At 40.2% G+C, this 26,253-nt stretch overlaps 1 protein-coding gene, 1 long non-coding RNA gene and 18 other non-coding genes across 22 annotated transcripts in view; all 20 read right to left on the bottom strand.

Moving 5' to 3' along the window:
- opn8c (opsin 8, group member c) overlaps nt 1-26,253 on the bottom strand; it is a 136,161-nt gene that overhangs the window by 88,053 nt on the left and 21,855 nt on the right. For all 3 annotated transcript variants that reach the window (XM_077221066.1, XM_077221065.1, XM_077221067.1), the window contains one exon: nt 23,024-23,355. In XM_077221066.1, the coding sequence (XP_077077181.1) occupies nt 23,024-23,355 (332 nt within the window). The remainder of the gene's footprint in view (nt 1-23,023; nt 23,356-26,253) is intronic.
- trnal-caa (transfer RNA leucine (anticodon CAA)) lies at nt 60-171 on the bottom strand. Its single transcript has 2 exons — nt 134-171; nt 60-105 (listed from the first exon to the last, which is right to left on the bottom strand). It is a non-coding gene; the product is annotated as a tRNA-Leu (tRNA).
- Nucleotides 290-401, bottom strand: trnal-caa (transfer RNA leucine (anticodon CAA)). The gene is made up of 2 exons: nt 364-401; nt 290-335 (listed from the first exon to the last, which is right to left on the bottom strand). It is a non-coding gene; the product is annotated as a tRNA-Leu (tRNA).
- Nucleotides 520-631, bottom strand: trnal-caa (transfer RNA leucine (anticodon CAA)). The gene is made up of 2 exons: nt 594-631; nt 520-565 (listed from the first exon to the last, which is right to left on the bottom strand). It is a non-coding gene; the product is annotated as a tRNA-Leu (tRNA).
- On the bottom strand, nt 1,202-1,313 carry trnal-caa (transfer RNA leucine (anticodon CAA)). Its single transcript has 2 exons — nt 1,276-1,313; nt 1,202-1,247 (listed from the first exon to the last, which is right to left on the bottom strand). It is a non-coding gene; the product is annotated as a tRNA-Leu (tRNA).
- Nucleotides 1,428-1,539, bottom strand: trnal-caa (transfer RNA leucine (anticodon CAA)). The gene is made up of 2 exons: nt 1,502-1,539; nt 1,428-1,473 (listed from the first exon to the last, which is right to left on the bottom strand). It is a non-coding gene; the product is annotated as a tRNA-Leu (tRNA).
- Nucleotides 1,888-1,999, bottom strand: trnal-caa (transfer RNA leucine (anticodon CAA)). Its single transcript has 2 exons — nt 1,962-1,999; nt 1,888-1,933 (listed from the first exon to the last, which is right to left on the bottom strand). It is a non-coding gene; the product is annotated as a tRNA-Leu (tRNA).
- On the bottom strand, nt 2,114-2,225 carry trnal-caa (transfer RNA leucine (anticodon CAA)). The gene is made up of 2 exons: nt 2,188-2,225; nt 2,114-2,159 (listed from the first exon to the last, which is right to left on the bottom strand). It is a non-coding gene; the product is annotated as a tRNA-Leu (tRNA).
- Nucleotides 2,344-2,455, bottom strand: trnal-caa (transfer RNA leucine (anticodon CAA)). The gene is made up of 2 exons: nt 2,418-2,455; nt 2,344-2,389 (listed from the first exon to the last, which is right to left on the bottom strand). It is a non-coding gene; the product is annotated as a tRNA-Leu (tRNA).
- trnal-caa (transfer RNA leucine (anticodon CAA)) lies at nt 2,570-2,681 on the bottom strand. The gene is made up of 2 exons: nt 2,644-2,681; nt 2,570-2,615 (listed from the first exon to the last, which is right to left on the bottom strand). It is a non-coding gene; the product is annotated as a tRNA-Leu (tRNA).
- On the bottom strand, nt 2,800-2,911 carry trnal-caa (transfer RNA leucine (anticodon CAA)). Its single transcript has 2 exons — nt 2,874-2,911; nt 2,800-2,845 (listed from the first exon to the last, which is right to left on the bottom strand). It is a non-coding gene; the product is annotated as a tRNA-Leu (tRNA).
- trnal-caa (transfer RNA leucine (anticodon CAA)) lies at nt 3,350-3,460 on the bottom strand. Its single transcript has 2 exons — nt 3,423-3,460; nt 3,350-3,394 (listed from the first exon to the last, which is right to left on the bottom strand). It is a non-coding gene; the product is annotated as a tRNA-Leu (tRNA).
- On the bottom strand, nt 3,575-3,686 carry trnal-caa (transfer RNA leucine (anticodon CAA)). The gene is made up of 2 exons: nt 3,649-3,686; nt 3,575-3,620 (listed from the first exon to the last, which is right to left on the bottom strand). It is a non-coding gene; the product is annotated as a tRNA-Leu (tRNA).
- On the bottom strand, nt 3,805-3,916 carry trnal-caa (transfer RNA leucine (anticodon CAA)). Its single transcript has 2 exons — nt 3,879-3,916; nt 3,805-3,850 (listed from the first exon to the last, which is right to left on the bottom strand). It is a non-coding gene; the product is annotated as a tRNA-Leu (tRNA).
- trnal-caa (transfer RNA leucine (anticodon CAA)) lies at nt 4,035-4,146 on the bottom strand. Its single transcript has 2 exons — nt 4,109-4,146; nt 4,035-4,080 (listed from the first exon to the last, which is right to left on the bottom strand). It is a non-coding gene; the product is annotated as a tRNA-Leu (tRNA).
- trnal-caa (transfer RNA leucine (anticodon CAA)) lies at nt 4,717-4,828 on the bottom strand. Its single transcript has 2 exons — nt 4,791-4,828; nt 4,717-4,762 (listed from the first exon to the last, which is right to left on the bottom strand). It is a non-coding gene; the product is annotated as a tRNA-Leu (tRNA).
- Nucleotides 4,946-5,057, bottom strand: trnal-caa (transfer RNA leucine (anticodon CAA)). Its single transcript has 2 exons — nt 5,020-5,057; nt 4,946-4,991 (listed from the first exon to the last, which is right to left on the bottom strand). It is a non-coding gene; the product is annotated as a tRNA-Leu (tRNA).
- Nucleotides 5,172-5,283, bottom strand: trnal-caa (transfer RNA leucine (anticodon CAA)). The gene is made up of 2 exons: nt 5,246-5,283; nt 5,172-5,217 (listed from the first exon to the last, which is right to left on the bottom strand). It is a non-coding gene; the product is annotated as a tRNA-Leu (tRNA).
- trnal-caa (transfer RNA leucine (anticodon CAA)) lies at nt 6,085-6,196 on the bottom strand. The gene is made up of 2 exons: nt 6,159-6,196; nt 6,085-6,130 (listed from the first exon to the last, which is right to left on the bottom strand). It is a non-coding gene; the product is annotated as a tRNA-Leu (tRNA).
- LOC143729708 (uncharacterized) lies at nt 17,966-20,496 on the bottom strand. The gene is made up of 2 exons (XR_013200051.1): nt 20,262-20,496; nt 17,966-19,562 (listed from the first exon to the last, which is right to left on the bottom strand). It is a non-coding gene; the product is annotated as an uncharacterized LOC143729708 (long non-coding RNA).

Raw genomic sequence — 26,253 nt, 5'->3', positions numbered from 1 at the left:
CAAATAATATGAGATTTATTGCTGTTACATTTATTCAAGTTCTCATTACAAAATCTCTTTGTCAGAAGTGCGATTTGAACCCACGCCTCCATTCGGAGACCAGAATTCTCAACAACTGAGAAGGTTGATATCCCTTGAGTCTGGCGCCTTAGACCACTCGGCCATCCTGACTCTTTCCACAAATTTTGTCAAGCTCAGCCATACCACTGCCCATGGTGGAAAAAATACAACAAATAATATGAGATTTATTGCTGTTACATTTATTCAAGTTCTCATTACAAAATATCTTTGTCAGAAGTGGGATTTGAACCCACGCCTCCATTAGGAGACCAGAATTCTCAACAACTGAGAGGGTTGATATCCCTTGAGTCTGGCGCCTTAGACCACTCGGCCATCCTGACTCTTTCCACAATATTTGTGAAGCTCAGTCATACCACTGCCCATGGTGGAAAAAAAACAACAAATAATATGAGATTTATTGCTGTTACATTTATTCAAGTTCTCATTACAAAATATCTTTGTCAGAAGTGGGATTTGAACCCACGCCTCCATTCGGAGACCAGAATTCTCAACAACTGAGAAGGTTGATATCCCTTGAGTCTGGCGCCTTAGACCACTCGGCCATCCTGACTCTTTGCACAACCTTTAAGCTCAGTCATATCACTGTCAATGGCGGAAGGAACACAAAAATAATGTGAGATTTATTGCCTTTATCTTAATTCAAGTTCACATTATAAATTCTCTTTTTCAGAAGTGGGATTTGAACCCACGCCTCCATTCGTAGACCAGAATTCTCAACAGCTGAGAAGGCAGATAATCCTTGAGTCAGGCGCGTTAGACCACTCGGCCTTCCTCACTCTTTGCACAACCTTTAAGCTCAGTCATATCACTGTCAATGGCAGAAGGAATACAAAAACAATGTGAGATTTATTGACTTTATCTTAATTAAAGTTGACATTACAAAATCTCTTTGTGAGAAGTGGGATTTGAACCCCCGCCTCCATTCGGAGACCAGAATTCTCAGCAACTGAGAAGGTTGATATCCCTTGAATCTGGCGCCTTAGACCACTCGGCCATCCTGACTCTTTCCACAAATTTTGTGAAGCTCAGTCATACCACTGCCCATGGTGGAAAAAAAACAACAAATAATATGAGATTTATTGCTGTTACATTTATTCAAGTTCTCATTACAAAATATCTTTGTCAGAAGTGGTATTTGAACCCACGCCTCCATTCGGAGACCAGAATTCTCAACAACTGAGAAGGTTTATATCCTTTGAGTCTGGCGCCTTAGACCACTCGGCCATCCTGACTCTTTGCACAACCTTTAAGCTCAGTAATATCACTGTCAATGGCGGAAGGAACACAAAAAAAATGTGAGATTTATTGACTTTATCTTAATTAAAGTTCACATTACAAAATCTCTTTGTCAGAAGTGGGATTTGAACCCACGCCTCCATTCGGAGACCAGAATTCTCAACAACTGAGAAGGTTGATATCCCTTGAGTCTGGCGCCTTAGAGCACTCGGCCATCCTGACTCTTTCCACGAATTTTGTGAAGCTCAGTCATACCACTGCCCATGGTGGAAAAAATGCAACAAATAATATGAGATTTATTGACTTTATCTTAAGTAAAGTTGACATTACAAAATCTCTTTGTGAGAAGTGGGATTTGAACCCCCGCCTCCATTCGGAGACCAGAATTCTCAGCAACTGAGAAGGTTGATATCCCTTGAGTCTGGCGCCTTAGACCACTCGGCCATCCTGACTCTTTCCACAAATTTTGTGAAGCTCAGTCATACCACTGCCCATGGTGGAAAAAAAACAACAAATAATATGAGATTTATTGCTGTTACATTTATTCAAGTTCTCATTACAAAATATCTTTGTCAGAAGTGGTATTTGAACCCACGCCTCCATTCGGAGACCAGAATTCTCAACAACTGAGAAGGTTTATATTCTTTGAGTCTGGCGCCTTAGACCACTCGGCCATCCTGACTCTTTGCACAACCTTTAAGCTCAGTAATATCACTGTCAATGGCGGAAGGAACACAAAAACAATGTGAGATTTATTGACTTTATCTTAATTAAAGTTCACATTACAAAAGCTCTTTGTCAGAAGTGGGATTTGAACCCACGCCTCCATTCGGAGACCAGAATTCTCAACAACTGAGAAGGTTGATATCCCTTGAGTCTGGCGCCTTAGAGCACTCGGCCATCCTGACTCTTTCCACGAATTTTGTGAAGCTCAGTCATACCACTGCCCATGGTGGAAAAAATGCAACAAATAATATGAGATTTATTGCTGTTACATTTATTCAAGTTCTCATTACAAAATATCTTTGTCAGAAGTGGTATTTGAACCCACGCCTCCATTCGGAGATCAGAATTCTCAACAACTGAGAAGGTTTATATCCCTTGAGTCTGGCGCCTTAGACCACTCGGCCATCCTGACTCTTTGCACAACCTTTAAGCTCAGTAATATCACTGTCAATGGCGGAAGGAACACAAAAACAATGTGAGATTTATTGACTTTATCTTAATTAAAGTTCTCATTACAAAACATCTTTGTCAGAAGTTGGATTTGAACCCACGCCTCCATTCGGAGACCAGAATTCTCAACAACTAAGAAGGTTGATATCCCTTGAGTCTGGCGCCTTAGACCACTCGGCCATCCTGACACTTTCCACACATTTTGTGAAGCTCAGTCATACCACTGCCCATGGTGGAAAAAATACAACAAATAATATGAGATTTATTGCTGTTACATTTATTCAAGTTCTCATTACAAAATATCTTTGTCAGAAGTGGGATTTGAACCCACGCCTCCATTCGGAGACCAGAATTCTCAACAACTGAGAAGGCTTATATCCCTTGAGTCTGGCGCCTTAGAGCACTCGGCCATCCTGACACTCACAACTACCTCTGTTAAGCTCAGTCTTATCACAGCCCATGGTGGAAAAAATACAACAAATAATATGAGATTTATTGCTGTTGTGTTTATTATAGTTCTCATTACAAAATGTATCTGCAGGCAGTGGGATTTGAACCCACACCTCCATTCGGAGACCAGAATTCTCAACAGCTGAGAAGGCAGATAATCCTTGAGTCTGGCGCGTTAGACCACTCGGCCATCCTGACTCTTTGCACAACCTTTAAGCAGAATTCTCAACAACTGAGAAGGTTGATATCCCTTGAGTCTGGCGCCTTAGACAACTCGGCCATCCTGACTCTTTCCACAAATTTTGTGAAGCTCAGTCATACCACTGCCCATGGTGGAAAAAATACAACAAATAATATGAGATTTATTGCTGTTACATTTATTCAAGTTCTCATTACAAAATATCTTTGTCAGAAGTGGGATTTGAACCCATGCCTCCATTGCAGACCAGAATTCTCAACAACTGAGAAGGTTGATATCCCTTGAGTCTGGCGCCTTAGACCACTCGGCCATCCTGATTCTTTGCACAACCTTTAAGCTCAGTAATATCACTGTCAATGGCGGAAGGAACACAAAAAAAATGTGAGATTTATTGACTTTATCTTAATTAAAGTTCACATTACAAAATCTCTTTGTCAGAAGTGGGATTTGAACCCACGCCTCCATTCGGAGACCAGAATTCTCAACAACTGAGAAGGTTGATATCCCTTGAGTCTGGCGCCTTAGAGCACTCGGCCATCCTGACTCTTTCCACGAATTTTGTGAAGGTCAGTCATACCACTGCCCATGGTGGAAAAAATGCAACAAATAATATGAGATTTATTGCTGTTACATTTATTCAAGTTCTCATTACAAAACATCTTTGTCAGAAGTTGGATTTGAACCCACACCTCCATTCGGAGACCAGAATTCTCAACAACTAAGAAGGTTGATATCCCTTGAGTCTGGCGCCTTAGACCACTCGGCCATCCTGACACTTTCCACACATTTTGTGAAGCTCAGTCATACCACTGCCCATGGTGGAAAAAATACAACAAATAATATGAGATTTATTGCTGTTACATTTATTCAAGTTCTCATTACAAAATATCTTTGTCAGAAGTGGGATTTGAACCCACGCCTCCATTCGGAGACCAGAATTCTCAACAACTGAGAAGGCTTATATCCCTTGAGTCTGGCGCCTTAGAGCACTCGGCCATCCTGACACTCACAACTACCTCTGTTAAGCTCAGTCTTATCACAGCCCATGGTGGAAAAAATACAACAAATAATATGAGATTTATTGCTGTTATGTTTATTATAGTTCTCATTACAAAATGTATCTGCAGGCAGTGGGATTTGAACCCACGCCTCCATTCGGAGACCAGAATTCTCAACAGCTGAGAAGGCTGATAACCCTTGAGTCTGGCGCGTTAGACCACTTGGCAATCCTGACTCTTTGCACAACCTTTAAGCTCAGTCATATCACAGTCCATGGCGGAAGGAACACAAAAATAATGTGAGATTTATTGCCTTTATCTTAATTCAAGTTCACATTACAAAATCTCTTTTTCAGAAGTGGGATTTGAACCCACGCCTCCATTCGTATAACAGAATTCTCAACAGCTGAGAAGGCAGAGAATCGTTGAGTCAGGCGCGTTAGAACACTCGGCCATCCTGACTCTTTGCACAACCTTTAAGCTCAGTCATATCACTGTCAATGGCGGAAGGAACACAAAAACAATGTGAGATTTATTGACTTTATCTTAATTAAAGTTCACATTACAAAATCTCTCTGTCAGAAGTGGGATTTGAACCCACGCCTCCATTCGGAGACCAGAATTCTCAACAACTGAGACGGTTGATATCCCTTGAGTATGGCGCCTTAGACCACTCGGCCATCCTGACTCTTTCCACAAATTTTGTGAAGCTCAGCCATACCACTGCCCATGGTGGAAAAAACAAACAAATAATATGAGATTTATTGCTGTTACATTTATTCAAGTTCTCATTACAAAATCTCTTTGTCAGAAGTGGGATTTGAACCCACGCCTCCATTGGGAGACCAGAATTCTCAACAGCTGAGAAGGCAGATAATCCTTGAGTTTGGCGCCTTAGACCACTCGGCCATCCTGACGCTTTCCACAACCTTTAAGCTCAGTCATATCACTGTCAATGGCGGAAGGAACACAAAAACAATGTGAGATTTATTGACTTTATCTTAATTAAAGTTCACATTACAAAATCTCTTTGTCAGAAGTGGGATTTGAACCCACGCCTCCATTCGGAGACCAGAATTCTCAACAACTGAGAAGGTTGATATCCCTTGAGTCTGGCACCTTAGACCACTCGGCCATCCTGACTCTTTCCACAAAGTTTGTGAAGCTCAGCCATACCACTGCCCATGGTGGAAAAAAAACAACAAATAATATGAGATTTATTGCTGTTACATTTATTCAAGTTCTCATTACAAAATATCTTTGTCAGAAGTGGGATTTGAACCCAGGACTCCATTCGGAGATCAGAATTCTTTACAACTGAGAAGGTTGATATCCCTAGAGTCTGGCACCTTAGACCACTCTGCCATCCTGACGCTCACAACTACCTCTGTTATACTCAGTCATATCACTGCCCATGGTGGAAAGAATACATAAAATAATATGAGATTTATTGCTGTGACATATATTAAAGTTCACATTAAAAAATGTCTATGCCAGAAGAGCGATTTGAACCCAGGACTCCATTCGGAGATCAGAATTCTCTACAACTGAGATGGTTTACATTCCTTGAGTTTGGCGCCTTAGACCACTCGGCCATCCTGACAGTCGCAACTACCTCTGTTAAGCTCACTCATATCACTGCCCATGGTGGAATCAATGCAAAAAAATGATATGAGATTTATTGCTGTTATATTTATTCCAGTTTACATTACAATACATCTTTGTCAGAAGTGGGATTTGAACCCATTCGGAGACCAGAATTCTCACCAACTGAGAAGGTTGATATCCCTTGAGTCTGGCGCCTTGGACCACTCTGCCATCCTGACACTTACAACTACCTCTGTTAAGCTCAGTCATATCACTGCCCACGGTGGAAATAACACAAAAAATAACATGATATTTATTGATGTGACATATATTCCAGTTCTCATTACAATATCTCTTTGTCAGAAGTGGGAATTGAACCCACGCCTCCATTCGGAGACCAGAATTCTCAACAACTGAGAAGGTTGATATTCCTTGAATCTGGCACATTGGACCACTCGGCCACCCTGACACTCACAACTACCTCTGTTAAGCTCAGTCATATCACTGCCCATGGTGGAAAGAATACAAAAAATAATATGAGATTTATTGCTGTGACATATATTAAAGTTCACATTAAAAAATCTGTATGCCAGAAGAGGGATTTGAACCCACACCTCCATTCAGAGATCAGAATTCTCTACAACTGAGAAGGTTTATATTCCTTGAGTTTGGCGCATTAGACCACTCGACCATCCTGACTCTTTCCACAGGCTTTAAGGTCAGTCATATCCCTGTCCATGGCGGAAGGAACACAAAAAATAATTTGAGATTTATTGCCTTTATCTTAATTCAATTTCTCATTACAAAATCTCTTTGTCAGAAGTGGGATTCGAACCCACGCCTCCATTCGGAGACCAGAATTCTCTACAACTGAGAAGGTTGATATTCCTTGAGTTTGGCACCTTAGACCACTCGGCAATCCAGACTCTTTTCACACCCTTTAATCTCAGTCATATCACTGTCAATGGCGGAAGGAACATAAAAATAATGTGAGATTTATTGCCTTTATCTTAATTCAAGTTCACATTACAAAATCTTTTTGTCAGAAGTGTGATTTGAACCCACGCTTCCATTCAGAGACCAGAATTCTCAACAACTGAGAAGGTAGATATCTCTTCAGTCTGGCTGCTTAGACCACTCTGCCATCCTGTCACTTCCAACTTTCTTTTTTAAGCTCAGTCATATCACTGTCCATGGTGGAAAGAATACAATAAACAATATGAGATTTATTACCGTTAAATATATTAAAGTTCTCATTACAAAAGCTCTTTGTCAGAAGTGGGATTTGAACCCATGCCTCCATTCAGAGACCAGAATTCTTAACAACTGAGAACAATAAGTCGACCTTTCTGACATTTACTAACTTTTTCGTGAAGCTGAATCCTATCAATGTCACTGGTCGAAAAAATACACAACAAAATAATAAAAAGATTTATTATCTTTACATTAAGTCAAGTTCTCTGTCAAAAGAGGGATTTGAGCCACGTCTCCATTCAGAGACCAGAATTCTCAACAACTGAGAAGGTTGATATTCCTTGAGTCAGAACAATTTTTCCTATCGTTAATCTAGCAAAAGTGGATTCAGACACACCCTAAGTGAACTTCCGCAGTGTGCTTTAGACTATTCGCTTAGATCGTTAAAATAGTGCCACTTGGGTGCTTTTCAATACTTAAATTAAAGCTTCCTCATTTTTTTCGTTCCTCTGTCCACCTATCCATTCTGTCCTGTCCATTCAGCCATCTTGAAGCACATCTCAGTTTTCTAATTGCACTGTGAGGAGGCGCACACATATCAACAGGGCATCTTGCTTTATCTTTATTTTTTCATTTATTTCTGAAAAAAACATGAAACGTGACGCTCGAGTGATCAAGAATATTCCATTACAAATAAAGATAAAAATCTGAGCAGAGTGAGTGATGATGTCAAGATCTCTTCTGAATCTTTAGAGACAAAAGGTAAGCGATCCAGAGTCTCTAGCTATGTAGAAAAATCTGAGCAAAGTGTGTGGTGATGATGACGAGATCTCTTCTAAAACTGTGAGACCACTGTGAGAGAGTTCAAATTTTTTGTCTCAGGAAACAAGTGTGAGAACCAGGAATCAAGTTATCAGTTATCAAGTAGAAGTCTCCGTTTTATGTTAATGTAACCTCAATTATGTCTAGCAGAAACATTTGAGATGTGAAAAAGATCACTTTTTTCACTCTGGGTAGATTCAATCTCATTTATCCACACCACTTCAGTCAAACAAAATACATGCATTGTCATATTTGAAGTTAGTGTAGACCGTTTTTGTTGCACAATGATTTAATAGAGAAAGTCATGATCTATATTTAAATGCATGCAAAATGGGTTGTACAAAAAAAAATCCATGCTAAAAAAACATTTGTGCCACAACAATGAAGTAATAGTACACTAGTGTTACTTTTGTAAAGTAATTATCTCTTATACCATTTATATATAGTATTAATCTCTCATGCGCCCATCATTAAGACATCTGAAAACAAAACTGATACATAAATGAGACATAAAAGAGAATCACCACTTAGTATCTTGGGTTTAGAGCTACTGTTGGAACAATAGACTTGTGGGCAGCACATTGACATTAATATAAAACTACACCTCACACAGCATGAGATCTAGTCCCAGCTAAAGGTATTTTCCTTCCCTTATTGCCTTTCCCATTGTTTCCTCTCTTTCTTCATATTGTTCTGTCCATTAAAGGTTAAAAAAAAAACAATGGCATAAAATAATAATAATAAAAGAGTTTTATATAATGAACATGGAGTTGGCCCACCCTTTGCAGGTATAACAGCTTTAACTCTTCTGGGAAGGCTTTCCACAAGGTTTAAGAGTGTGTTTATGGGAATTTTTGACCATTCTTCTAGAAGTGCATTTGTGAGGTCAGGCACTGATGTTGGAGGAGAAGGCCTGGCTCACAGTCTCTTCTATAATTCATCCCAAAGGTGTTCTATCAAGTTGAGGTCAGGACTCTGTGCAGGCCAGTCAAGTTCCTCCATACCAAACTCGCTCATCCATGTCTTTATAGACCTTGCTTTGCGCACTGCTGTGCAGTCATGGTGGAACAGGAATGGCCCATCCCCAAACTGTTCCCAAAAAGTTGAGAGCATGAAATTGTCCAAAATTTCTAGGTATGCTTGATATGTCTTGGTTTAAGCATTAAGAGTTCCTTTCACTGGAACTAAGGGGGCCAAGCCCAACCCCTGAAAAACAACCCCATACCATAATCCCCCCTCCACCAAACTTTACACTTGGCACAATGCAGTCAGGCAAGTACCATTCTCCGGGCAACCGCCAAACCCAGACTCGTCCATCCGATTGCCAGACAGATAAGCGTGTTAGCATGCATTATAGTGTACTTTGTGATTGCACAGCTTGGGTGTTTCTTTTGTTTACCCCTGTAACGAAACCTGAGTCAGGCTTTGGGGATATGAATTCAAAATTAGTAATTTTTAAATTAATAATCATTCATACGGGTTTTACCCAGGTAATCATACATGTTAAATCTCCCTAAAAGGGATAATATTTCCCTGCATCTGCATTCATATATGTACTTAGGCAATTAACCACAAAGGATTATAATTAATTGCATATGTAGACTATATTTTACAGACAGGTTAAAATTACCTCAATTGTATATCAATACTTTAATCAAAACGGATTATAATTAAATATTTAATATATCAATTATGCCTATCATAGATCGATTGTCGGGATAATCTTTAAGGGGATTCATTTGTGACCGAATCATCTTTTTGTCCAGCAAAAACCTGATCATTCGATCTCAATCAAACCTCACAAAATTATCCTACTTTATAGACTTTCAGGAGAAGCTATTCCTCTAGCCAGAAGGAACAACCTTCCTGTTCTATAACGATTCTTTAAGTAGGCTATCAATAAATTTGTAAAGCACGTAGCTTTGGATTACATACATTAAAGGGACTTGTATGAGCAAAGAGACAGAATCAATGAATGAATATAATGCATTTAATAAAGGCAAAGTTACGTATACCGGTTACTAACGTTACAAGGAATACAATGTATTTACAACAAAGTACCACGACAATGGTAAAGAATGCATCAATAAAGAGAGAGAGAGCATGAGAGAGAGAGAGAATCTGGAAGGATCAGTGGCAAATTAAAGACCTTTAAACCTTTGAGAGACAACACGGGGAAACACATCTTAATGCTCTTAAAGCCCGATAAGAATATATATACTTGCACTGGCTCGTTGTGTGGCTGATTCGAAGGCATGTGGATCTGTTCCGTGGAAGAGTCACGTGGCCTGCGGATGGGTCCGGAGCGCGCACTTTCGAACGAAGGTTTAAAGGTCTCGGACGTAAAATTACCAAAGAAACGATTCCGGCTAAGTTCACTTGCTCGTCTGAGGAAATGAACAAAGTAGAAAGGAAAAATAAAACTTAAACAAACAAAGAAAAGATCCCCGGAGGGGGATCACACAGAGCAGTTACATGATGATGCGAAGAGAGGAGACCAGGTAAGAGAGCGCGATAGGTTCTTGGCGCGTCATGATTCTGCCATCAGGTCTGTGAGTTCTAGTATTTTGGCAGGATCATGACAGACCCATGTTCTGTGTGCAAGCACATGGCCTTGTGTTTTGGTCATGTGCTTGTGTTGTCTCGTTACCCCGCCCCCTTGTTATCCTGATTCTGTCATTAGGGTTTCACCCGGGTCACCTGTTATGTTTGATTAGTCTTCCTATTTAATCCCCTTGTGTTTGCTGTCTTGTGTCGGTTCATTGTTATACGTTGATCGTGAGTACCCTGTGTACATCTAGTCATTGTTAGCATCTCTTGAAGTCTTGTTTGTTTTCTTGTTCATTTGTTTCCCCGTTTAGTCTAGTCAGTCTGGTATTCTGTGTTCCATCTGTTTTGCCCCCTCGTGGGTTTAGTTTTCCTGTTTTTGTCATTAAACCGTGTCTTATTTTATACTGTCTGCGTTTGGGTTTATCTCCACATCTCACCGTGACAGAATGAACTGACCCATTCTGAACCCAGCGGACAGTATGTCATCCCCACAACAACAACAATCAGCTGACCAGGAACTATGGTGGCAGTCAGCTATCAACGACAGCAAGTTGGGCAAGCTTCCTTTCCCTCCCCAGGGAGAGAGGTCCCTGAGAGGATATGCTCAGGCCGTGGAGGCAAAGAGAAATTTTTTACCGGAGAGCCTGGTTAACCGTTACCTCATCGCGGGTCTCAAAGTTCCTCCACCTCTGGCGGAACGGGAGAGGCTGGCCCACCGCCCGTTCTGGGACATGGTGGACTGCTTGGTTCGTCGGGAGTCACAGGGTCCCATGGTGTCGTCACCTCCTGCCTGTCTGCCGGTGATCCCGGAGGATCTGAGGTTAGGCTTCGTGAGGCTTGGAGAACAGACTCGTCCCAGTTCGACTCCCGAGGCATCATCGGCTCGGCGAATCAGGAGGAAGAAGAGGAGACCTGCGTCTGCCCAGCCAGAGCCAGTTCACGTCCCGTCTGTCAAGCTAGAGACTGTTCACGCCCCGTCTGTCCAGCTAGAGACTGTTCACGCCCCGTCTGCCTTCCTGAGCTGGGACTATCTGGAGCGTCTGGCTCGGATCTTAGAGAGGCCGGTGTTCGGTGTTTCGGAGCTGAACCCAGTGCCCGTTCCAGAGCCCGCTACGGCAAGCGCTGTTCCAGAGCCCGCTACGGCAAGCGCTGTTCCAGAGCCCGCTACGGCAAGCGCTGTTCCAGAGCCCGCTACGGCAAGCGCTGTTCCAGAGCCCGCTACGGCAAGCGCTGTTCCAGAGCCCGCTACGGCAAGCGCTGTTCCAGAGCCCGCTACGGCAAGCGCTGTTCCAGAGCCCGCTACGGCAAGCGCTGTTCCAGAGCCCGCTATGGCAAGCGCTGTTCCAGAGCCCGCTACGGCAAGCGCTGTTCCAGAGCCCGCTACGGCAAGCGCTGTTCCAGAGCTCGTCGCCGTGAGCGCGGCACCCAGTCCTGTCCCATCACCAACCACGTTCCCCGTCAGAAGTCCCCGGACTGTCTCCTCGTGTGTCCCTGTCTCTACTGCCCCCGGACTCCCGTTTGTTTCCCCCGTCATGGTTCAACCTAGGACTGTTTCTCCGTCTACTCACACCACTCCACCCAAGTCCGTTCGGTTCCCCCGTCCTAAGCCCACCCCCTGTAGTTCCAAGATCACCGTCCCGCCCACCCACCCTGGATTCTCGCTCAAAGACTCTGTTGTCCCTCCGCCTCCCCTTCCTTGTTTATTTTTTCTGATGTTTCACCCCTACCCGGTCATTGTTCACGCTTGTATGCCCCTGTTATTATTTGTCATGTTTTGTTGGGTCTGGTCTATGTCTCTGTCAGTCTTGTCCCGCGTTTAATGTCTCCTTGGGGAGCGTCTGGTAGCCGCTCTTTAAGGAGGGGGTACTGTCATGATTCTGCCATCAGGTCTGTGAGTTCTAGTATTTTGGCAGGATCATGACAGACCCATGTTCTGTGTGCAAGCACATGGCCTTGTGTTTTGGTCATGTGCTTGTGTTGTCTCGTTACCCCGCCCCCTTGTTATCCTGATTCTGTCATTAGTGTTTCACCCGGGTCACCTGTTATGTTTGATTAGTCTTCCTATTTAATCCCCTTGTGTTTGCTGTCTTGTGTCGGTTCATTGTTATACGTTGATCGTGAGTACCCTGTGTACATCTAGTCATTGTTAGCATCTCTTGAAGTCTTGTTTGTTTTCTTGTTCATTTGTTTCCCCGTTTAGTCTAGTCAGTCTGGTATTCTGTGTTCCATCTGTTTTGCCCCCTCGTGGGTTTAGTTTTCCTGTTTTTGTCATTAAACCGTGTCTTATTTTATACTGTCTGCGTTTGGGTTTATCTCCACATCTCACCGTGACACGCCTTCTCTCGCGTGAATGTACCAATCAACTGTGAGAAAAGTGCGCGGCAAAAGTGTTTCTTTGTCCTGTCGAGGCCTACTTTGCATGTTTTATGACAGTGACAGAAATGCGTTAAATTTTACTCCAGAGATGATAAAACGTAGTAAAATACATTTCAGCACAATATACGATATGGATTCAGCTGGGACAAACCTCTTGTTGTCTGTTAAACCTCTGGGTGCCATAAAATTGTCACCCGAATCGTCTATTGCAGACTGGCCGGAGCCTAATGCATAATTTGCCTTCATGAGTTCAGAGGCTAAATGCTTTGTGATTTCTTTTTTTCTTTTAAAGAAAGATTTCTTTTAAAAAGCCTTTACTCCATTCCGTTCTCTTTTTATAGCATTTGTCTACTAAGTTTTAATTGTTTTTCAAACGCGATCTACTGCGGCTCTACATTCACACAATTGTTTTCAGTCTTTCTATATTTATTTAATAAATGTATCCTTATATTATATTCTTTTATATATATAATATATATTATATTCTTTATCCTTATATTCCTTATATATAATTAATTTTAAATAAAAATTAAATGAATTATATATTTTAGATGTTTTTAGTTTGTTTTTAGTTCAGATATTCACATCTGAACAATATGTCTGTGTAAATTTGTTTTAACAAAAATTGTGTTAAAACATAATATGTTGGATATCATTTTTTTAACAATAATCATGTTTGTCAACTTGCCATCAGCAATTATCATTAAAAACAATGCAAATATTGATATTAGTAAAACTCAATGTGTGGCTTTTGCACTTTTTAAAGTAAACTTTGACACATAAATACCCTGATTTACGGTTTTATTTAGTTATAATAAAAAAAAAACTAATTTAATTTCTATCCGATTAATCGATTAATCGAAAAAAAAATCGTCCGATTAATCGATTATCAAAATAATCGTTAGTTGCAGCCCTAATGTGTTCAGATGAACGACCCATGATTTAGCCAGATGCCCTACACCCCATAGCTCATCCGTGAACTATAGACACTCCAAACTTATCTGATAAAAATGCAGAGACCCATCACAATACACAGACAAATCATTCAGTGTATAAACAAACTAACAAAATAACAAAAAGCCTCCCTCCCTTGCAATCAAACACAGCAGTAATTCCATGATCCAACTTCAGAAATGGTTTACATGTGGGTGTAGAAAAGCACAAATGATGTTCATATTAAATAAGTACCAAAGAGTGCCTACAATAACAACCCACAAAATACAGCAGCAAGCTAACATTGGACAAAACAATGAAAGTCAAGAGAGCAGGAAATCAGTTAATCCAGAACTATTTGCAGCAGCAACCAGTCCCTGTGTCAATCAGGTTGTTAATTGTTGTTACCACTTGTGACCAATTACATTCAGAAAGAGAGAGAGACATGGAAAATAGTTGCACACAAAGCACACTCTACCCACGCCTGTACAACACAAATCTAAAAACACCCCCAAAATATATCTACACGTAACACGTCTACATGGTTCACATAATTTGTAAAATCATCTAGTATGTACTGCTGAAGATCCCATAGATCCAGAACTGGGTTGAAGTCCCCACTGACCACAAGCACAGTGTTTATAGCTGTCAAATAATAAAAGCTGTCTTTAAAGCACATCACTCTCTGCCTTGTGGTTGTACACATTAACAAGCATACATTTTACACATTAACAAGAGTTTAGACTATAACAGAGACAACAGAAAAGGACAAGATATTGTATGTCCACTGTAATGCTCATCAGTGTAACGATTAGGCAGGAACGAAGCGGAGCGAGAATCCACATGCAAGCACTACTTTAATAAAACAAACAGGTAATCCAGGGCAAACAACAGAACTCAGGACAAGAACATGAAATAGCAACAGCTACAAGCAACAACGACCAACAAACAACAACTGAAGCACAGAGGTTTAATTACACAGGCAAACAATTATGACACTTTTCAATTACTTGAGGAACTAATTTGAATTAAAATGTCATTATATTAATTGTACATGGTAACAAAATGCATCACTGTGTATACATAATTATACAATACAATAATAAGACATAATTGACTTATATAATGTTGTTTTCATTTAAATATTTTCATTTCATTTAATGGTTTGATTCATAGTTTAGGTAGGCGTTTTCAAAATGGATTGGTAACACGTTGCTTTGTAACTTTGCAAATAGTTTATTACAGCTATATTACACATTAACAGAAAGTTAAGCTAAAAAAAAATGGGTCCCATTTAACACAACTTATTTAACTTATTTAAAATTCTGATTTACAAAATTATTTAAATTATTTACAAAATTATAAATTACAATATGTAAGATTTTTATATTAAAATATCCAAAAACCACTTGCACAGTGTTATATATTTCTTTAAATTGTGTACTTATATTATCCTAACCCAGACAGCAACATAGTGTCGGCCCAGTTGAATCCACATGTACCAGATGTGGCCTGATCTGAGACGACACTATTTTGCTGTCTGGGAAATGTTTCCAAGAATTTGTCAATTCAGAGAAATTCACAATTTTAAATAGTGCCTGTCCCTTGTCCCTTGTTGAAAGCTTCACGACTTGACAGAGACGCCGTTCTTGCATGTGCTTTAGACAGGTGAGCAAATGTACATAAAACAAATCAATAATATACTTTAGCTCAACATGATGAAATGTTAGAATATGATCAGTGTGATATTATAATGTTGATCTAGCTTACTGCTAGTCTCATACAGCCAACAAACTAACACATACAATAACAAACTTCCAATACACTCAAATGCAGTTTAGTATGATAGTGTAGACCAAGTGAAACAGCGCTGCGTTGCCTCACAAATTCCTCAAATAAACTGGCCTTTGTGAGTAATTCAGCACTGAATATCTCTCTCATTACCAATCGCGCCCCGCATAAGCGAGGCATAAGCGAACTAAGCGGCTGCTTAGGGCCCCTTGGCCCCCAATCGAGTTTTTTTTTTTTTACATATTAAATAACTTAAGTGACATAAATGAATGAATGAATATGAATGAATGAATAATTCAAGACAAGAAAATTCTAAATTTCTTGATCAATATACCTGCCTACAACTGCTGATGTGTCTATCAGCATTTGAAACATGCGCATAAACTAGACACCTCGCATGCATAGACAATTCTTGCGCAACTGCGCATAGTTACGGTAGTGTTAAGCCATGTCACAAAAAAGGACGTATCCCTCTGGTGCCGAAAAGAGGAAAAATAAAAGGACAGAGAAGGAGAAAAAAAGAGCAAGATAAAGTTATGTTTGCGTGATTATTTAAAGTATGTTTTGTGCAGCACAAATTGTGCTCAAAGCTAGTCATGATCTTATATGAGCCATCACCAGAGCTATCGTTAAATCCCCGACATCAACAGTGAAGTGTCTCCCATTAACCCTCTGGGGACTAAGCTCTTTTTGGTCCGTTTTCTCTATTTTTATATTTGGGCTTATAAACTATATGTAATGGAGATGGAACACTATGTGTTTGGTATCTATGGATTCAGAAGACCCTAAGCTAACATAAGCACACGTGTAATATGTTTAGAAAGGAAGTATGAGTGAAAATGTACCATAAACTAGAGAATTTCAAAAACTGAAATTAGATTTTTGGCATTTATTTTTCTGTAAATCACACATCACACAACAATAGTGAACAGTTTTTGAACAAAAAATATATTTGTCAAAGCCTTTGCTTGACAGGCATTTGTAATTGTTAAATAAAATGTGTAAAAAAAAAATTTACAAATAGTCCCAGGCGTTTTTCTTAGGAATGTTTATAATTTTCTAAGCAATGCTTTCTCCTCGTCACTCTCCAGTAATTGTTCCAGAGCTTGTTCCACCGTAAATCGTTTACTGCTTGGCATCATAAAAGTGCTAAAACAATAAATAATGCTATAATTGTATGTGTATATATATATATATATATATATATATATATATATATATAATATATATATATATATATATATATATATATTTGTTCTATCTCTCTCTCATATCTCTGTGCGCTCTCGCTCCGTAAAGCCTTTTTTATACTCGACGCGTCCGTGTCGTCTCTGCCACTCAACGCTGTTTGCGTAATAGTATATAGTACCACCCCTTGCAAGGCTACAGAGTTCTCCGATTTGCTAGAATACGTCATGGTAACCTTCCTCTGATTGGGTAAGAAAAATATTCCTCCATCGGCAATTTTTCCATTGGTTGTTGCTCGTGAATCTGCCAAACAACATTGATTTCATTGGACTTTGACGAAGTGGTATTGGCAACAAGGAATTGTGTATACAAGCCGGGTAAGTTTGTTATCACTGTTTTCAGCAGAATCTGAGGAAGACGGCAAAAAAGACCGCACCTCTCTATCATTAATAGTTTTTAAGATAATTACACATTTGTAAAAGTATGTCATTTTGGGCGGTACCGCCCAATCCGTCCCCTGAGGGTTAATATAAATTTATCTAGGAGTATTTCACGTATCAATAGATATCGGTTTAAGTTGGAGAAAACAGCCGAAGGGGAACTTAACCTTCTAGGTGTAAGGGATGCCAGCTAGCATTGCTGTACGTGTTGAAGTGAACGTTCCAGTGTCGGTAACGTTCCAGCTTCGTAGGCAAAGATGGCACATGTGCGCTCTGCTCTTAAATCTTTGGTGAGAGATGGTATTGGTCTTTATGAGAAAATATACCATGTTGGGTGGGGAGACTTCTGTGATGAAAATAAATTTCAATTTTATTAATATGGTGGCGAGTGATGTAGCGGTGCTGCCCTCATATTTATGCTGCAGTAGATCACCATGTTAAGTGTTCACCATAGTGCAATTATGCCTCATTTGCAAATAGAATATGAATTGTTAGGTGTGGAATTGCTTGTTGATGAGTGTAAGTAATGATGATAATTGAAGACTAAGTGGACTTGGTGTTATAAGTATTAAAAACAAAGTTGGCCAAGCAATACCGTACAATGATGTCATCAGTGACTTTGCCTCCAGAAAAGCTAGGAAGGAAAGATTTTGAGGAGAGTTACACTGTATTGAGACATATTTTCACAGTTTTCAACAATAATTGTCATTGTTGAACCCTTGCTGTTATTACGTTTCTGATTTCTCAGTTTTGTCATTATTTTAGCAAATAATTTATGATATGTTTTGAGACAGTTTGTTTTTAGAAGCTTCCAAGAGAAAAAGAGTAAAGTAAAAGTTAAACTATTTAAAAACAAAAGTGGAATACTGACACACTTTCATTATTGAAGTATCTATTTTTTGTAACAATCTATTTTTGATTATATTAATGTTAGTCTATTTTAGTTTTATTTTTGTTGTTGAAGTTTTTCCAGTTTAACACAAATCTAATCCCAGAATTTTTCTCAAATTGTTTGAACAATTCATTATTCCTGCAAATTGTCTGATTGTCTGTAGAAATTAGCAGAGACTGTCTAAAGAAGCAGACACTAGTGTTGCCAGAGTTTTTGCTTGTTGCCATTATGTCACTTTCCAGTTGTTTCAATGCCATTGTTAGGATGGGTGTGGTCAGAGGACATCCTTGACTGAGTTTTCTGTAGTTTTCAATGGAGTGGTTGGCCTTGGGGAGGAGATTCTCCAGAATGCTGAAGTCCTTTGGTGGTGTAGGGGTAATATGTTTAAGAGATGTAAGTGATGAGAGACTTCGCATGAGGAAAGACATCTTGATTTTTTGGGGGCATTCTGCAAAATTCACACAAATACGACCACTGCATACTACCCTTTTTCTTTTCCTAAATGATGGCGTCAGAAACACTTTAAGGCGTTTAGCTAAAATCTGAGACAATATCAAATAATCAACATTGAAAGAATGCATTCTGTCTGAAGTAACCAATGATTTTACAAAATGTTCAGGAACATGTTTAGACTTCAGCATCATGTTGTAGTTTATCTTTAATATTTCTGTCATTGGAAGGTCATTCTTCTTGTAGTCACAAACTCTGAGATTATCAGGAGTTTCGTCTTGTGAGTCAGGCAAAGATCTAATGGCACTTAGGATTTCTGCACCATTTATTTTCCCTGCTCTTCTGTCTGGTTTTCCACTGTATCCAAATTCACTTAACATTGAGGCAACTTCTGGCACTGCAATTTCTTGCAGTAATGGAACTTTTATATCTAAAACTAGAGGATCATGATCAGAAATTTTCTTGTTCCCACTTGTAGATTTTCTCATTTGTGCTTGGTAATTTGCACAGTTTATGACAGAAGTTACTGTGTTGGTTGGCATGAAAAACATATCCAACCTTGAATGACTCTGATTCTGAGATCGTGTGAAGCCTTCTTCCGTTGGATGCATTAATGCAAATATATCTTTGAGTCTCAGAGATTCTGTGAAATCTTCTAGAATGCTTCTAAGTGAGGAATGGTACGTTTGATCTGCCAATGATCTCCTATCAATAGTTGGGTCCAGTACAGTGTTGAAGTCCCCACCAACCACAATCACACCTTTAGTGTTAATAGCTCTCAAATAGTCTCCCAATCTTTTCAGCATATGTCTGTCTTCCTTGTGATTGTACACATTAACAAGGGTATACAACTGACAAGAGAGACGACAGAAAAGGACAATATAGCCTCCACTGTAATCCTCATCATGGCATATGTAGCGAAATATTGTTTCATTCTTTATCAAGATAGCAACTCCTTTGCTGCGAGGATGGTGGACAGTAAAGAAAGATCTCCATCCTTTTATGTTCTCTAGTGCTTTGTAAGACTGAGGTCCAATGTGTGTCTCTTGTAAAAAGACAATATCAGCCTTCAGTTTGATTAATTCATCTAACACAAGTTGGAGTTTTGAGCTTTTTTCTTTTGTGAACCTGATTCCCATAGTGTTCCAAGAGACAAAACGAAGTGGCCGATGTTTTGGTGATTCCATTATTATGATGCTCTGAAGAAAGATTCACAAAAAATACAATTAATTTAAGATTATATGAATGTCATGTCATTTTAAAATGTACACCAATACTATCAATGCACATACAATTAATCTAAAGAGCCCTTCGTCATTTTGAAAAATGACCTGAATCCTCTTATTGAGGATTTAATGAAAATCACAAAAATAATATTATTCAATATTTATATATTTCATGACATAATAATGAATGGACAATCCTTTTGGAGACTATTTATCCATCAAATTTTAAAAAAAATCCAAGTTGTTACAAAACAAACAAACAAGAACAACTCAGTCTTAGATGATGAAAATGCCTCAAAATCCTCAGGCACTATTTGGGTAATCAATTCAAAAAATACTCCTATGACCTAGTCATGAGTCATGACAGCATTTTTTTAATTAGACATTTCACAAGCAGAGTTTTGGTCTTAGATCAATCAGAGTATCTGTCTACTTTTAATGTTGTATGATTATAAAGCACACTTTATGATTTGATGTTAAATACAAGGACTTCCACCTACACTATACACTTAAAAACCACACAGAAGAAAAAGAGCGCATGTGTATAAAGCAATAATGGTTTCCTATGGTTGAGATCACATTATACGGATTTGTAAAAAACAAATTGACAACATTGTTAAGTGTGTGATCACATACTGCAAACTCACATATTATAAAATAACTCACACTCACCTTTTTGAAGCTTGGTGGTTGTAAAAAAACTCGATATGAAAGATTAAGAATGGTGTTGTACGATGACACTGTCACGGATATGGTGGCTGTAATCAAGTGCCAGACGACGGGAAAACAAAGAAGACATTAATCCAAGGATACGCATGAAAAGGTACAACCACATACCACATAGAACTAAATAATACAAGACAAGGAACAGACTGAAACAGAGGGCTTAAATACATAGCAAACAAGTGGAACTAACGAGACTAAAAAGAATTTTAAAGACGGTTACCACTCCCTAAGGAAAGGTACATGAGTCATGCAACAAACATTAGCATTGTGAAATATGTTCTTGATAAAGGGACATGGTGTGACACTGTATACATTTGCATCAGTATTTGAATATATGCAGGTATAGACATTATGACCAAAAGTAGGATTGTGGATACTCTTCTTCAGTCAGAGAGAGACTAAGTTGGATTCAAAGAACAATGTAGGCTACATTAGCATGGAAACAACGACAACTTTTTTTAAAACTCATTTAACCCATTACACTGTTTGAACAGTGTGTGGTTTGTTTATGAGTTTGTGAGACAAAATATTACCACTCTGGCAAAGGTCTGTCTTTTTTAAGGTTATGCTCCATATAAAAGCACAAAGGTGAAGATGAAAGGTTAACACGTTTATTTAGCAATATCCACAAGGTAATCCACACGAAGACAAGCAGGTAAACACAACCATAAACGAGACTGGACAAAGCTGACAGTGCTGACAAATCATATCAGTAACTATTGTGACAACTAGTGCAAACTGAGTCCAAACATGGTGATATTGTGACAGTCTTTTTATCATAGTAAAGATGTATTATGTTGGCTTGAGAAAGCCAACATACTGTTGTGCTATTTAAACTTAATATGTTGGCTTGAGAAATCATTAACACATATTATATTATGCTTAACGTATCATTAGTTGATAAAACAGTATATTCACATAGATATAAATATGAGATAATGTGCTTGTTAATGTTTACCAATGAACATTACATGTTGATTGATTAACAGATCATTATTTAAAGGGGTCATGAATTGAGAAATAACATATTCCTTGAACTTTTGACATATAAGAGGTCATCATACTATAAGAATATCCTGAAAGTTTCAGAACTGAAAACGTCCTTGTTAGTGCAAAACCAGCTTTTATTGAAACCAAGCCCATGCAAAAACTCTAAAACTCTTGTTATAATCAAAGAATCTCTTATTTATATTGTGTTTGCACTGTTAGAAATGATGGAAGCATTCGTGAGAGCGCAGAAATTGAGTTACAATGACCAAATTACTGCATTCATGCACTCAGCATGTCTGTGATCGGCTGCAATGCTCATCAGTGCAATGTTTCATGCCACAATCTAAATGCAATGCTATAGATCTAAAACAGTGCAATGAGTTTTTGAGAGAGTTCCACATTTAATACTTAGCTATTTCATATGCAATGATGTTAGCCAATCACAGCAGTGGGCGTTTAAACAGAAGTCTCACAGCAGACACGCCCCTTAAAACAGAGCCTTCAAATCGGAGGGCTAAAATCAGGAAAATGCCTTTAATTTATAAATTCTGACCATTTCTGATGTAAAAATCATACTAACATTATAAGTGCACCTCAGGAAACATTTTAAAATAATAAAATAATGTAGTTCATGATGTAGTCCTTTAATGTAAATTAAAATTCTTAAAAATATCATTAAACTTTTGATCATGCACTTCTTGAAAATCTACAATGTCATTAAACTTCAGTTCATATATTATAATATGCTTCTTTTACATGTAATATGTACAAATTCGTGAGATAGAATATAGAAACCAGGTGGAACTGGATAAATATGTTGTATGTTCCGATCCAATCTGACTTCTGACCTGTAATGCTGCCTGAATCATAATAATACACTGTTCGTTCATTGGCGAGAGGAGAACTGGCCCCCCGACTGAGCCGGGTTTCTCCAAAAGTTTTTTCTCCATTCTGTCACCTGCTGGAGTTTGGGTTTCTTACAATTGTTGCTTTTGGCTTGCTTAGTTGGGGACACTTAATATTTAACAATATTATTGGTCTGACTGCACTGATACCTACGATGGCCAAGAGAGCTCAACGCGCTGCAACTGAAGAAAACACATGCAAATAGCAAAACACCCTCAAATTAAGAAAACATCTTCATCAATTTCACAACACATGTGTGCTCCAAACACTTACAACAAAGTTGCTGCAAAGTTCACAACACAGCCAAGTACAGAAACGGGCTGCAAAAGTTCACAACACAACCAAGTACAGAAACGCGCTGCAAATAGCACAGACCACAATGGAAAAGTTTCCAGGGGACCCCAATTAGTGACGAACCCGGTTGGGACGTGCTTATTGCTCCTGAGCATCCCTATGCCCCACTCCCTTCGAAGGGCAGTTTTTTGAGAATTATAAGAACAAAAGGATAAACAATGCAATTTATTTTCATAGCCTTTGTATAGCTCAAATTTACCAAGGGTTCCTATATATGTTATAGCTCTATATACGTATATATATATATATACTATTCCTATATATCCTATATATCGTATAGCTCAAATTTACCAAGGGTTCCTATATATGTTATTTAAATGAAAACACATTTATCTCTTAATGAATTTACCATCACGGCTATTTGAATAAGTGTTCCACCTTGTGAATTCTAATAATTTACTATAAACTGCTGAATACTCCTTAACATTGCAAGCTTTTTTCCCTTTCGAATGGCTCACCACAGACAGGTGTTTCTCTGCACGACGGAGGTTGATGTGGATGCCCTTAGTGGAAAGGGTGCGAGAAAATTGATAGATCTTCAGCAAGATTTTGCACTGTGACACCACGATAAGCAAGACTGGAACAAGCACGAAGCAGGCGAAGGAGCAGATTACATAAACAGCATCTGTCATGGATGTGTGGTAACGACGCCAGGCCACAGTGCAGGAGATGCCATATGGTTCAGGCACATACTCGCCCCAGCCGAACAGCGGGAAGGATGACCAAACAGCAGCAATTATCCATGTAGCTACACACACCAGATGGATGTTGGCTCCTTCTAGCCATGTAGCTGGAGATACAGAGAAGTTCATATTGGTAAATTCATCATAAATTAGTTGATTTACTTAATTAGACCTTAGAAATCTGATTGGTTGACTGAAATAGTATACCATTGTGATGTATTTCAGAGTGAAATGATCAAAAGATAAAAAACAGGACGGGACTTGATTTTATCCATTGGTTGTTGTCATGACTCAATGGATAACAAGAAGCAATAGCAGGTAAATAACTCTTTATTAAGGGAATGAGGAAGTGCAAACAGAAAGACACGGGCGTGGAACTGGTGACCCAGGGACGTCGATGGTCAGCGAGGTGAATCCCAAGTGGTGCGGTGAAGACAGACGAAGAACAATCCACAAACGGTGATAATCCACAACCGATGATAATCCACAATCAAGACGAACTTCACAGGAACACACGACGAGAGACTCAGGAACACAAGACTGGAACACCGAACATCCAACGAACGATCTGACAATGGAGATGAGAAAACTGTGAGCATATATAGTGAAATGAGATAGGCTGCAGCTGGTGATGATATGATGATCAGCTGGAGCGAGTCAAGGAATGACACTCAATCACGCCCACAACACACGTGCTTTCATGCAACAACAACAACACGAGACGAGAAGGAAGCAATGAATTAGTATACCGTGACAGTACCCCTTCTCCTAAGGACGCCTCCTGGCGTTCTCAGACTCCCTTACCTGTCGATTGTAATCATCGATCAGAGAGTGATCCAGAATGTCTCTAGCAGGTACCCAACTTCTCTCCTCCGGACCGTAACCTTCCCAGTCCACCAAGTACTGGAATCCACGTCCCCTCCGCCTTGAATCCAGAATACGATTAACCGAATAGGTGGTGTCCCCATTTACGAGACGCGGCGGGGGGGGAACCGGGACTGGCGGATTAATGTGAGCATGAAACACGGGTTTAATTTTGGAAACGTGAAAAACGGGATGTATTCTCCTGTACGCTGGAGGTAAACTAAGGCGGACTGCCACCGGACTAATGATCTTGGTGACAGAGAACGGGCCAATAAATTTGGGAGCAAGCTTATTAGAGACGGAACGGAGAGGAATGTTCTTAGTAGAAAGCCACACTTTTTGACCGACGACGTATATGGGAGGCTTTGACCGGTGGCGATCGGCCTTAGCCTTGGTGCGCGCCCCCACTTGGAGTAAAGTCTTGCGGGCTCTAGTCCAAGTGCGGTGACACCTCTGGATTAAAGCGTGGGCGGAGGGAACCGCGACCTCGGATTCCAGACTGGGAAAAATAGGTGGCTGGTAACCTAAACTACATTCAAACGGAGATAGGCCCGTAGCCGACACTGGTAACGTGATGTGGGCGTACTCCACCATGGAAAGTTGTTGGCTCCATGAGGAAGGATTCTTGGAGACTAAACATCGCAACACCCTTTCCAGATCTTGGTTGGCTCTCTCGGTTTGTCCATTGCTCTGGGGATGAAACCCTGAGGATAAACTAACCGTCGCTCCCAGTAATTTACAAAATTCTTGCCAAAATTTGGACACAAACTGGGGTCCTCTGTCAGAGACGACGTCCATCGGGAGGCCATGTAAACGAAAGACGTGGTCAATGACTGTCAACGCTGTCTCCTTAGCTGAGGGTAATTTGGGTAAGGGAATAAAATGAGCTGCCTTCGAGAACCGGTCCACCACGGTCAAAACGACTGTGTTACCCTGGGAGGGTGGGAGGGCGGTAATGAAATCGAGAGCGATATGGGACCAGGGTCTCGAAGGGACTGGCAGCGGTTGAAGGAGCCCATCTGGGGGTCGATTGGAAGTTTTACCAGTGGCACAAACCGAGCAAGCCAAAACAAAACTGTGAATGTCACGAGCCATAAGTGGCCACCAGAATCGTTGCTTGACTAGAAATTTTGTACGATAAACTCCTGGATGACAAGCCACGTTGGAGCAATGACCCCACTGAATGACGTCAGACCTTAATCCCTCCGGCACGAATAAGCAATTCGGTGGGCACCCGGGCGGAGGCGTTACCCCTTCTAAGGCCATCTTGACCTTCGATTCGACCTCCCATACGAGTGTGGAGACAAATAGACTCTCCGGTAAAATGCACTCGGGAGTAGACGGGCGTTCGGAAGGATCAAAAATGCGAGATAAAGAGTCGGGTTTGATGTTTTTGGACCCCGGGCGGTACGAGAGAGAAAAATCAAAACGACCGAAAAAAAGTGCCCACCGAGCCTGCCTGGAGTTCAATCTTTTGGCAGTTCTGATGTACTCTAAATTCTTATGATCAGTCCAGACTATAAAGGGTACCCCCGAGCCCTCTAACCAATGACGCCATTCCTCCAAGGCTAACTTGACTGCCAACAACTCCCTGTTACCAATGTCGTAATTGCGTTCGGCTGAGGACAAGCGATGAGAAAAAAACGCGCAAGGATGCATCCTGTCGTCTGTGGGAGAACGCTGGGACAGGACTGCTCCTACCCCCACCTCTGACGCATCGACCTCCACCACGAACTGCCGTGAATAATCAGGGGCAACGAGGATGGGAGCTGAAACAAAGCGGCTCTTGAGTTTGGCAAATACAGCCTCGGCTGTATCTGACCACCTGAACGGAGTACTGGGGGAGGTCAAGGCAGTCAGAGGCGCGGCTAGTTGGCTGAAATTACGAATAAAACGTCGATAGAAATTGGCGAACCCCAGAAACCTCTGTAGGGCCTTACGGGAATCTGGACTTGGCCATTCTACCACAGCCTTAACCTTCTCAGGGTCCACACGCATTCCCTCAGACGAGATGATGTATCCTAGGAAAGGAACAGACTGTGCATGAAAATCGCATTTCTCCGCCTTGACAAAAAGCCCATTCTCTAACAACCTCTGAAGCACTCGTCGGACGTGTTGCACATGTTCCTGGAGAGACGAGG

This window comes from Siphateles boraxobius, unplaced genomic scaffold (assembly GCF_051911475.1).
Source record: "Siphateles boraxobius isolate OS27281-9 unplaced genomic scaffold, OSU_SipBor_1 8, whole genome shotgun sequence".
NCBI classification, from domain to species: Eukaryota; Metazoa; Chordata; class Actinopteri; order Cypriniformes; family Leuciscidae; genus Siphateles; species Siphateles boraxobius.
This window is presented reverse-complemented; position numbering and strand designations above follow the sequence as displayed.